We start from the raw sequence: 13,570 nt of genomic DNA on the forward strand, positions 1-13,570 counted from the left end.
GTCATCTCCCAGTTCCAAATGTTATTTTGTCATATATATTTATAAAAATATTTCGTGTTATCATTTCCACAGCTTTTTACATCTACTGAAGTATGAATATGAAGAAAAATGGAAATTTAGATAAGAAACAGAGATGAAAGAAAATTTAGGAAATAAGAGAGATTGAGAGTATATGAGGATGATTCATGACCCATACATGGTAAAACAACAATATTTTAGGAGAAAGAACCATCAGATGATTTTGAGCAAAACATCGCTTTTGTTTCATTTATAATTTTAAGATTTTTTTCTGAACCATTTTATTCTTTTAATTAGGATATATCTCTCTACTAAGGTCTTTTAATATCAATATATACTATAATTCTAATTTGGGGGGTTTCAGCAAACTTCATTGATAGTATTCAACAGAGTAGGGCTCCTTAGGCCCCTCCTGTTATTATGGGAATCTGGGATAGAAACTGTGAAGGAGATGTTCAGTGTTGGGGGCTGAGTTGGGACAGGTACTATTCAGCAAACAAGGGCCTCTCTCTTGCTCTCAATATCCTTGCTGAGGTAAGTGGTCCAGGGTTTCTTACTCCTTGGAGGCCATGTAGGCTAAGAGGTCCATCACCCTGTTGCTGTCATACCAGTTCATTGTCATACCAGGAAATGAACTTTACAAAGTTGTCATGGAGAGCAATGCCAGCCCCAGAATCAAAAGTGGATGAATAGGAGTTTCTGTTGAATTCACAGGAGACAACCTGGTCCTCAGTCTAGCCCAGGGTGCTCTTTAGTGGGCCTTCAGATGCTTGCTTTACCACTTTCTTGATGTCATCATACTTGGCAGGTTTCTCCAGATGCCATGTCAGATCCACTACAAATATATTGGGTGTAGGAACATGGAAGGCCATGCCAGTGAGCTTCCTGTTCTGCTCTGTGATAAACTTGCCCACTGCCTTGGCTATATCAGTGGGTGCAAGGATGATGCTCTAGGCAGCCCAGGGGCCATACACAGTCTTCTGAGTGGCAGTGATGACATGGATGTCATGAATCCTTCTACAATGCCAAAGTTGTCATAGTTGACCTAGGACAGGTGGGTAAGCAGTTAGTGGTCCAGGATGCATAGCTGACAATCTTGAATGAGTTGTCATATTTCTCATGGTTCACACCCATCACAAGTGTGGGGGCATCAGCAGAAGGGGCAGAGATGATGACCATTTTGGCATCACCTTTCAAGTGAGCCCTGGCCTTCTCCATAGTGGTGAAGATGTCAGTAAACTCCACAACATTCTCAGCACCAGCATCACTCCATTTGACTTTAGCAAGATCTTGCTCCTGGAATATGATGATGGACTTCCCATTGATGACAAGCTTCCCATTCTCAGCCTTGACCATGCCATTGAACTTGCCATGGGTATAGTCATCCTGGAACATGTAGACCATATTGTTGAGGTCAAGGAAGTGGTCATTGACAGCAACAATCTCCACTTTGCCAGATGCAGAGCAGAAGGCAACCCTGGTAACCAGGTACTCAATATGGCTAAATCAGTTCACCCTGACCTTCACCATCGTGTCTACAGGATGAGTCTGGTACTGCATGAGATGCATCTGTTTCTGGAACAGGGAGGAACGAAGACTATAATTCTAATTTCTAAGGCTACCAAATTGTTTCCAAAAATACTATAAACATGTCTGGTTGTAGTGGCACATGCTTTAACCTCAACATCCAAGAGGCAGATAAAGGTGCATCTTTCTGAATTCATGGCCAGACAGCTTTTCTGGAGCTATGTTGGTTAAAGTTTCAATTGTTATGTTGAAACACTATAACCAAAAAGCAAGTTAGGGAAGCAAGAGTTTATTTGGCTTATAACTTCTACATTATATATGATCTATTGTTGAAGGAAGCCAGTACAGAAACTGAAATAGGGTAGGGATCTAGAGGCAGAAGCTGATGCAGATTCCAGGAGGGGTGATACTTAATGACTTGCTACCCATGATTTGCGCAACCTGCTTTCTAATATAACCTTAGACCAGCAACACGGAGATAGCACCACCCATTGTGGGCTGGGCCCTCTCATATAAATCAGTTGTCTTCCACATATAAAGCTATGGACCACAAAGACCACAATGGCACCATAAAACTAAGAGTCCAGTTACAGTACACATAACTTTGCAGTAACCTACACATTTCTGACTGAATTTAAGGCCTGTTCAACAAGAGATAAATCATGCCTGGTACCAGACACTTAACAAAATACCCTTGGCTACTGAGTTTATTCATCTAGAAAGGAAACCTCCAACCCTACTTTATGAAAAGCTGCATAGCCTCTAACTACACTCTAAATATTTGTCATTGTATTCACACATAAGAGTATCCCTACTCCTAATGAAAGAAACTTTATTTTGCAACATATGAAGATCATTACAGAATATCAAATCCAATTATAATGTACAATTGTGGAGATCAGTCCAAATTGATACATCTACAAAACAACTTCCCATAAGTAGCATCCTGGGAACAATGTAAAAGAGGGGACAGATTGGTAAGAACCAAAGGGATTAGGGAGTTTACTGAGGCTTTGAGTCCTAGTAATGTCAGAAAATACATCCATAAAAATCACATCAACATGACTGTTAAATGAGCTAAACAAGGACACAAGAGATATGCCAAAGTGGATGGGGGAAAGACTATAGGGCCTCAATCCAACACAAGGAAGCAGGCGATTAAGAAATACTGAGAGTAGGAAAATTGGTCTTCCCCAGGAAGACCATATTTGAGCCACTGATCCCTGAAAACATACATAGAATGACATCATGCATACTAAGAATGTTACATTTAGGAATATGTACATATATACCTGTAACAACAGCAATGAAAATAGAGGCCATTAATTTGAAAGGCAGTGTGTAAGAGTATATTGGAGTGTTTTGGATGTAAAAGGGGAGGGAGAAAGGATGAAATTATAATATCAAAAAGAAAAGAAAAGATTAAAAGTAAGGAAACACTACCAAAACAAACAAATAAACAAAAATCCACCAAAACACTTGGCTTCCATTTTGTGCTGGCAAACTACTCTTAGGTATGAGTACTGCTTGGACTATGGTGACATAATCAGCGATGTTCCACTGAAGAGAACTGCCTTTTTCCCCAGAAGGCACCAACTCCAAGCAGCTCCTTGGCTAAGAGTAGGACTCTGTATCCATTTCCTATTTTCAGTATAGGGTTTGCTTTTAATCTGTGTGTGTCACAGAATCTGATCAGTAAAGTATAAGAGAAGCTTATCAGCTTCTAATTTTTAAACTAGTAGAATAAAATAGTTAAACAGCAGCTAGTTGTTATTCCACAGCTAATAACTGGAACTTCTTTTCTCATGACAGAATGGAGTCCATACCTGTACAACTAGAGTCAATATAATATAAAGTCATAATGCTTGTGATATATAAGGGAACAAAATGTTTTTATTTTTGTTTTGCTATTTTATTTTAACCACTGTATTCACAACTTCCAGAAGCAATTAATCTACTAAAATCAGATCTTTATTTCTTAGCTAATCCATAGAAACAGGTAAGTTACTTAACCAAGAAGAACCCTATGGATAAGGAAGGATATTTGAGATGTACCAGCTATGAGAAAGAAAGATGGGAAACACAGGAATTCAGTGGGGAAGTACCCTAGCATATCCAAAGTTTGTTACAAATTTGTTTTCATGAGATTCACACACATTGTTTATATGCTGTTTTCTAAACAATTTGTAATTTTTAGTACATACACTTTCCAGTGGAAAGTAAGACAATCTCAGAGCCATTTTTATATATTGGCTCTGGATAGTAAATTAAGGAGAAACTATCACAGTATTTGCATTTAGTACTGAATTCATTTTAAGGTGGTTTCATTTGGACATGGTAGAACATATGACTTACTTCTTGAATTTCTTAAAAAATAAGAAATGTATACGAGCTGGAGTTTTCCATGTGTGATAAAATTCAGTTGGCTTCTTAGAGCTTTTGGTTAAAGAGGGAAAGATATGTAACACTGAATTAACTTGGTGAATATTTACAAGAAAATACTAGAACAAGAAACTATAAAATATTGGGTATTGTGATACACTCTTAGTATTGGGAGGCAGAAGCAGGTAGGTCTCTGGGAGTTCTTGACAGCCTGGATTACATGATGAGTTTCAGGACTTCTAAGGCTATGTAAAGAGCTTGTCTCAAATAATAAGATAAGAAAATAAAATAAGAAAATATAAAGTGATCTAAAATATATACATTTACTTCACCATTCATATCTGATGAAAATTATTGAATGCAATCTTCCTGTAGATACACAAATTTAAAAATATAAAAATAGAAGAAGAATTAGTCTTTTACAAGAATGATCCTATGATACATTACGTAATCAAAGAAGTCATCCCCACACACAAAATGAACTCAACAATTTGTATTCATAAATATATTTATGATATGTATGTGTGTATGTGTGTGTGTGTGTGTAACAATAATAATTAATGAACAAAAGGATAGCCATTTGTGAAAGAGTGAGAAACATGGAAGAAAGTGAATGGAGCAGAGAGGAATGAAATGATGTAAAGATGTACTCATATACAATATATCCTCCCCCAAGCCCTCAAAAATTATAAGGGGAAAATGAATACTAAACCCCTATATTAAATTGAAATATATTACTCTTCTAAAATTGAAATTTACATGTGCTTCCTCTTCCTCTGGACTCTCTTCTCTGTAAATAATGACAGGCATGCTATATGAACATTTCATACCATATGAACATTTCATACTATATGAACATTTCATACCATATGAACATTTCAGGGAATAATCAATACTCTTCTTAGGCTTTTGCTATCACATGGGTTTTCACCATGAAATCTGTCATACTGCTCATTCAGATGAGGTAGTCACACCACGCTATGGGAATTCTGACTGTCTATTCCTTTTAGAAATTCAAGAACTGACTCAAATTATCTGTGAGGCATGAATAGACATATCTGTAAAATGTGTTCACATGAAACAGCAAAGATTTTGGATTTGGGGTTTTTCTTTTGTTTGTTTGTCTTTGTTATTTGTTTTTTGGTTTTAGCTATTCACTTTATATCTCACTCACTGCCCTCTCTTGGCAAATTCCTCCTACTATCCATCCCCCCATTCCCCTCTCCTCCTCTAAGTGGGTAGGGATCCCCTTGACATCCCCACTACCCTGGCACATCAAGTGTCTGTGAGGCTAGGCTCACCTTCTTCCACTGAGATCACACAAGGCAGCACAGCTAGAAAAATATACCCCACGTACAGGCAATAGTTTTTGGGATAGATCCCTTTACAATTGTTCAGAACCTACATGAAGACCAAGCTCTACATTTGCTAAGTATGTGCAAAGGTGAGGGGAGTAGATCCAGCCTGTGTATGCCCTTTGGTTGGTGGTTCAATCTCTGAGAGCCCCAAGGGTTCACGTTAGTTGACTCTTTTGGTCTTCCTATGGAGTTCCTATTAACTTCTGTCCACAATTCTTCCTCCTATTCTTTCATAAGAGTCTCCAAGCTCCATGCACTGTTTAGCTGTGGGTCTCTGCATCTGTCTGAGTCAGCTGCTGGGTGGAGGCTCTTAGAGAACAGACATGCTAGACGCCTGTCTGCAAGCATAAAAGAATATCATTAGTAGTGTCAAGGATTGGTGCCTGCCCATGGGATGGGTCCCAAGTTGGACCCGTTATTAGTTGGTCCTTATCTCCTCTCCCTTCCAGTTCCCCCTCCATCTGTCTCTTATGACTATTTTATTCCCTCTAGTGAGATTCAAGCATCTTCACTTGTGTCTTTCTTCCTGTTTAGCTTCTTTGGGTCTGTGGTGTGTAGCCTGGGTATACTGTATTAGCAAGTTAGATACCAACAACCCAAATAACCCAATTAAAAAAATGGGGCACAGAGCTAAACAGAGAATTCTCAACAGAGGAATCTTTAATGTCAGAGAAGCACTTAAGGAAATGTTCAACGTATTTAGTCATCAGGGAAATGCAAATCAAAACAATCCTGAAGTTTCATCTTATACCCAACAGAATGGCTAAGGTTAAAAACTCAAGAGATAGCACATGCTGGCAAAGATGTGCAACAAGGGGAACTCTCCACCATTGCTGGTGGGAGTAAAAACTTGTACAACCACTTTGGAAATCAATTTGGAGCTTTCTCAGAAAGCTGGGAATATTTCTACCTCAAGATCCAGCTATACTACTCCTGGGAATATACTCAAAAAATGTTTCACCATACCATGAAGACATTTGTTCAGCTATGTTCATAGCAGTTTTATTTGTAATAGACAAAAACTAGAAACAACATAGATATCTCTTAACTGAAGAATGAATAAAGAAAACATGCTGCATCTACACAATAGAATGCTATTCAGTTATTAAAAACATCATGAATTTTGTAGGCAAATGGTTGAATCTTGAGAATATCATCCTGAGTGAGGTAACTGAGCTCCAAAAAAACATGCATGGTATATATTCACTTATAGGTGGATATTAGCCATAAAATACAGGATCCAGCAACAATTATACTTCAGGCTTTACAAATGCTTTTCTGCATTTTTAGATTTTGTGGTCTCAAAGTATCATGATCTTCGAACATTTTCAATTTTGTTTTTCTCATTTCAAATACTAAGTTATTTTGTCAGCCAATGTTAGCCTAATTAATAGTTTTAGAAATCACTAGATTTTTACAACAATAAAATTACACTGGCTTTAATATTCATATGTTAATGTTAATTAATCAGTTCATAGTGAATGTGTGATCTGAGAACCAGTTTTGACTGGTAAATGTAAATGCATCCTATAAAAAATGATGCTATTCTTTAAAAGTAATGTCCAATTAAAAAAACAATTGTCCAACTAAAGAGTGCCCTTTGAGTTCTTTGGTTAGTTTACAAATGCAATTATTGATTCTTTGTTTGTGTGTGTGTTGTTTGTGTACTTATGTGAATAGTGTATGCATGTGTGTACACATGAGGGGTAGATAGTGCATGAAAAGACACAGGAAGGTACTATGTCCATTTATTTCTTGCTGCCTTATTTTCTTAAGACAAGTTCTCCAATGAACTTTAACCATACTGGGTTTGGTAAGATCCCTTGGGCTCTACAGTATTTAACTTAACTAATATTCCATTAAAACTGTGCTACCATGACTGACTTCTGCCATGGGTGCTGTGAGTCAGAAATACATCTTATGTTTGCACTATAAAATGCTCTTACCCACTGGTCTGCCTCCAAAGCATTGTAAATGTAACATTTTAAAAGTCACCAGAAACCACTTTCCATCTCTTCCACAGTTTCCTAATAGCATTCTTCATTTCCTTATTCCTGAAAGTGTAAACCATAGGATTCAGAAGTGGTGTTATGATTGTGGCAAATACAAGTGCATTTTTTTCAGAAGAGAAGGCAGTAGGTCGAGCATATATTAATATGCATGACACAAAAAACAAAAGCACAACTGTAATGTGGGATCCACAGGTGGAGAGAGCTTTACGCCGCCCTTCAGAGCTGTGGGCTCTCAGAGAGAACAAGATGACACCATAGGAGACAAGCAAAATAGAGAAGATTATGATGCAGATAGACCCACTGTTGGCAAACACCAAAATGACAAATATGTGTGTGTCAGTGCAGGCAAGCTTCAGTAATGGGAACAAGTCACACATGTAATGATCAATGACATTGGGTCCACAGAAGGGCAGCTGCAAAGTGAAGATGATTTGTATGATAGAATGCAAGAAGCCTCCTGCCCAAGACAACATCACCAAAATGCCACAGAGTCTCCTGGTCATGATGGAGGAGTAGTGAAGAGGCTTGCAAATGGCCACATAGCGGTCATAAGCCATGGCTGAAAGGACAATCACCTCCATCCCAGTGAAGAAGTGCACAGCAAACAGTTGTGTCATGCAGCATTCAAAGGAGATGGTCTTCTTTTCATAGAAGAAGTCTACAATCATCTTGGGGGTGACAGTGGAAGAAGTGCAAGCATCCAGTAAGGACAGGAATATTAAGAAGAAGTACATGGGGGAGCCCAGCAGTGCAGGGCTGTAGATGATGGTTACTACAATAATCATGTTGCCCCCAATAGTTGCAAGGTAGATCAACAAAAATATAACAAACAGTACGTTCTCAACTTTTGAGTTCTGTGAAAGTCCAAGAAGAATGAACTCAGTGACACTACTCTGGTTTAACATGACTCTTAAGAAGATGTTGAAGTGAAATCTGTTCACGTAAATCTGAAATTATGAGAAAAGTATGTGTCAATCAACTTTATATAATTACAATGTACAAATTGGTCCTTTTAATAATTTTCCAATTGTAAAAATAATATAACATTCAAACATAAATAATTGTATAACATATTATGTTGAAGCTGTTACAAATTATTAAATATTTTGAACAGCTACACTTAAAATATTAGAAATGAAAACATCTACTTGAGTGAGAGGAGAGCAAAAGCCTGTATTTGATTGGTTAGCTTTCATCTGTCTTTATAGGCTTCCTGAAGCAGAATATTAAAATTCATTCTAAACTGTTCTAGATGTAATTGATGACCAGTCTTCACTGACTGACCAGAATACTGCCTTATCTAATGAAATAAGAGGCAAGAGGTACCTTAGGTCATATTTCAAAATCATGGATTTATATTAAGTTTATAACTGTGAACTTTATTTGAACTTCCATTGAATTTATCTATTCTTCATAAAAGAAAAACTCTATAGCACTCCTCATGATGCATATGTTAAAAGTATGGAAATTTCTCTCAATTCATCATTTTATTCCAGAAGAGGAACTTGGTAAAACTTATCCTGTTTTCATGATAGATAAGTGAAATGCTACAAAAAGAAAACAAACAAACAAACAAATAATAAAAATTCAACCGAACAGAAAAGCAATTGTTCCAGACCTAAAGTCCTAATCTTAGTCAGCAGAGTTTTCTGTATTTTATTTCTGCAAAAGTCAACCTCAAAACTGTCATGATGAAACAAACAAAAGAAGCTCGACTTAGAACTTGGAGACACAAGCTGTGACATCCAAGGTGAAGAGTGATTTTTTTTCCCTTGTAAGAACTTCTAGGAAGGGGTGGGTTTTTTTTTCTAGTTTCTTTTACTCTTAAAGCATCTTCTTCCTTTGTACTTATGTAAATAACATATCCCAATAAAGGCAATAGAGTCAATAATGAAGAATCAGAAAGCCATGGACCAGTCACCCACAAATGAAAATTCGTGACAACACAAAGCTGAAAAAGAGAAATTTCCTCTCAGATATAACTTAGAGTCTTCTGACTTACTTCCCAAGTGACATGCTTTATAATTTATAAGAATTCACTATAAAACCATACTGCTTTACCTGCTCATCCCTAGTAGTTATATAGTCAAATTTGAAAATATCAAAATGTCACTCGTGGTAGTATTAATTTTCGATTGTAGTATAATGAATTTAAAAGAAAATTCTCTGTTTACCCACAGAATATACTTCCCCAAATATGTGTAAATACTCCAGCTTTCAGATTCATTTTCCTTAGGCAATCACAATCCAAAAATTTTCTATATCTTTTCCTGTAAAATACTTTTATGAGCAAACATATACATGCATATACATATTCATCTTTACGTATTTGTGTGCATAAATGCCCACAGTTACAAATATATATGTATATAAGAATGTGCTCTGACAAGAAAATGAGATGCTTCAATGACTTACATCTAAAACAAATAGACATTACTTTACATATTTATAAGCAATCAAGCTACCATCTGAGAGTTCATTTATTTCTCAACGATTATATTTACATGATGACCTAAAACAATTCCTCAGTAGCATGTATAATATGAACTCCAGCCACTATCAGGCAAAAGCCAAGGAAACAGTTGTGTGAAACAGACCCTATAAAGTCACTGGAACAGGCAGTAATCACTTACAATAAGTTAGATAATCACTAATTAGTTTACAATTGTCATTCAGAGCTAAAGCAGAATGGATAAATAATTTTAGTAAGAAGATTGCAAGGCATGATGTCCACGCGAGGAAAGTCAGAATGAAACTCAGCATTTCACACAATATTGGTGTTGCAAGTTTGTGTCACCACACCAAGCCACATCCATGCTTCTTTCTTTTCTCTTTTTCCAACACATTCTGAAAATGCAAAAAATATTTTGATTTAGAATATTGAATACTTAAACAGGGTCTGTATACATCTGTTCATGAACATTGAATCAAGTAAAAGAAAAAATATCAGTTTAGAAAATCATAATTTAGAAGCTGGAGAGATGGCCAATGAAGATTTTTTGTTATTTCAGGAGACATGAAGTTGAATCCTAGCACCCAGGTGGAGTTCACAGCCCTCTGTAACTCCAGATTCACAGGTTCACTTTCCTCCTCTAGCTGTTGTGGACTACTGAAGAAAAACAGTGACATACATCAAATAGACACACACACACATACCCACAAACAAAAATGAAAACAAATATATAAATCTAAATAACAATTTTTATAATATTGATACACTTGAATAATAATTTAGGGAAATAAATCAACAAAGTAAGAGGCACAAACTTGTGTATGTTTTTGTGTTAAGAATGCTGGCCATAAATTACATTCTAAAATAAAGTGAAAAGAAAAAGGTTACTTTAGAATATAATACACACTCAAAAATATTGAAGACAGAAAAATATCTAAAATAGTCAAGACAAGGTGGCTATGTAAGTCTAGAATAAAAAATTATACAATTAAATACAGGCAATACATTTAATAAAGCATTAATAGTATGAAAACCTTAAGCTTTGTAAGAGTAAATTAAGTGGAAAACCAGAAAAATTAAATATCCACAATTGAGTATTTAAATGTATTTAATATTATAAAAGAGAAGATAAAATGATATTTTGTTGATCACATGTATTTGTTATTCTGAACCAAATACTTAAAAATTAAACATTAAAATTAAAAGTTACAAAATCTGTTTTTCTATAAATTCTACGAAGGACTCTGAAGCTAGCTGAGCTCTCATTGGCAAGCATGAAAACAATGGGCAACCAACACAGCACCTAGCGATCATTTTCCCTTTGAAAATTTACATATTTAAGTTTCAGATTACTGTATAACTATAGCATTTCCTCTCCCCACTTTCTTCCCTCTGTACTCTCCCGTAACCATCCTTGTTCTCTTTCAAATTCATGGCCTTTCTTTATATTAATTGTTGTTACATGCATATGTGTGTGTGTGTAGTGTATGTGTATATATATATATTTATAATACATATATATTTATAAATACATATATATATTTATAGTCCTAAATATAACCTGCTCTATATGTACATTACTTGTGCTTTTATAATATTATAATCTTTTCACAGATGTCATTATCACAAATTCAACCTTCTTATATTTTATTTCACTCACTGATTTCAGTTCCACATTCTGATACGGAAACCAATGCATTTTCTCTATACTTCTCCCCCAAACATTCTCTTTCCGTTTTATCTTTAACAAGCATGCACTGTAAGCATCAAGGTTTTATTGCTGGTCTTGCTCAGGGCCCTACACTGCATAACTGTAGTCACTGAGTCATGTCATGGAGTAGTGAGCTTGAGTAGTGTGCCTCCCTGTGTCCTGAGGTTCACGTTGCCCATCATTTTCTTCCCAGTGTTTTTGCAACAGAGATTTTGATTGCAATAATATAGTTTAACATAATGGAATGTCTTTGTTAACTCCAAAGTGATTAAAACACTCAGAACTATTAGAGGAATTAGTAGAATTGTTAACATTTTGAGTAGTTGCTTTTAAATAGATTTCAAATGAAAAAACAATATTATTCTCATCAATAACAATCATAAATTTAAAACTTACTATAAGTTTTATTTCATGTTAAATTTTCACAAGTAGAACATATTTTTCACCTAAGATTATTGTCTAGTAGTAAAAACATCACAACTGTGTAGCTGAGCTTCTTTGTGCCACTCTGTGGAAATCATGTTCTCTTCAGATTAGTAACTCTTCTATCGCTGCCTCTTTACCAAATGCATCAATTTTGCTTGTCTTAATGGCATGTAGGAAACGAGTTTTACTGTCCTGCCTCACTACTTTTCTAATGGAGTTTGGAAACTTCTCTTTTGTGTTAATTTTAAGAAGGATCAAATCACAACCACAAGCTCTGAAGTAGTTCAGATGTTCAGATAATTGAATTTTCTGAACAGTTCAGAGGCAGTCTCTGCCATCTAGAGAAAATTAAGTGGACATACTTAAACCATCAGACTTCACTTTCACTTAATCACTCTTTCTGATTTAATGCCCTCTGCATCATGTCTAATGTCCAGTTATGGGAAGAGGACATTTTACATTCATTATTAATAGCTATGCAGTATAGACAGCACACCAACCAACTAGTCTCCAGTGTTATTATTTACATAGCTGCAAAATAAAACTACTTTTTAATCCATGATATGAGAACAGTAAGAACACCAGTGTTACTCACTTTTACAAAGAACAAATAAACTGCTGGTAAAAAGATAATAGAAAATTAGCAGGTATGCCATTTCTCTGTTATTTGCTTTCAACTTCAAGATGACAAATAGAAAATATGTTTAGTTTTATTAGACTTAAAGAAGTCAATGTTCAAGGGGAAGGAAGGAGATAAGAAGAAGAAAGGAAGGAAGGAAAGAGTTCCAACTAAACAACTGATTGGAGGGGGACAGGGGTCAGGCACTGAGCAATTACTAGTTGGCAAGTGCCAATCTCTGAGCTCTGAATGCATCATTTTAAGCCCTGATTACCCATAATCATAATATTCACACTAATGTTGAGGAGTCTGAGCACCAAGTATATGAAACTCCATACACACAGCTATGTGCTGATATTCAATGTTGCCTTTAAACTCAGTAGTCTAGCAAATATCATCCACATATAAATTACTCTGTTATAATTCAAAATCATCTCTGAAAATGAGGAAATGTACCTAAAATAGATCATCTCAAATTGCTTCTGTGAAAAATCTGAAAATAGTTATCTCCTGTTCCTTATGAAGTAGCCCATTTATGGTGGCCACACTTGTATCCAATTCTAGTCCACATCTGAGAGAGAGAACAGTAATTCTGGAGGTTGATGCAAATCATGTTAGCATTGCCACTCTGATCCAGCCATCAGCATGGTCTCAGGATGCAAAAAGAACAAAGAAGCCAAAGCTCCCTCCTTTGTTGTCACTGAAGTTTATAGAGGTATCCCTGAGATGTCACCAGCCTGGGAGACCAATCCTTACACCCTTGGGATTTTAAGACTTCTTTCTGCATGACACTGTTATGACACATTTGTACTTTTACACTTGCTTGTGTACTTAGAGCAGTTTTATTACTGTGGTTAGAAACCTTTTAATCTTTACAAAATGAAGTTCTTTCTATTTTTTTCTGAAATAATTCTGGCACTGGAGAGACTTTTACTTTTTTTTTTTTTTTTTTTTTTTTTTTTATTTATTATTTTTTTAAAATAAGACTTTTATGTACCCCTTGGTGCTACTTTTTTGACATATTTATCTGGTTCCTATCTGATAATGATTTTATGGAACACTGTA

At 35.7% G+C, this 13,570-nt stretch overlaps 1 protein-coding gene and 1 pseudogene across 1 annotated transcript; both read right to left on the reverse strand.

Annotated features, from left to right (window-relative positions):
• Window positions 1–571: 571 nt before the first annotated feature.
• On the reverse strand, window positions 572–6,280 carry LOC110306594 (annotated as a pseudogene).
• An 853-nt stretch (window positions 6,281–7,133) lies between these two features.
• LOC110289590 (olfactory receptor 4C15-like) lies at window positions 7,134–8,202 on the reverse strand. Its single transcript, XM_021155871.1, has 2 exons — window positions 7,298–8,202; window positions 7,134–7,152 (listed from the first exon to the last, which is right to left on the reverse strand). Exons 1-2 carry the CDS (start codon window positions 8,200–8,202, stop codon window positions 7,134–7,136), a joined length of 924 nt encoding a protein of 307 aa, XP_021011530.1.
• Between the last annotated feature and the right edge of the window lie 5,368 nt (window positions 8,203–13,570).

The sequence above is a fragment of the Mus caroli genome, chromosome 2 (assembly GCF_900094665.2).
Source record: "Mus caroli chromosome 2, CAROLI_EIJ_v1.1, whole genome shotgun sequence".
NCBI lineage: Eukaryota > Metazoa > Chordata > Mammalia > Rodentia > Muridae > Mus > Mus caroli.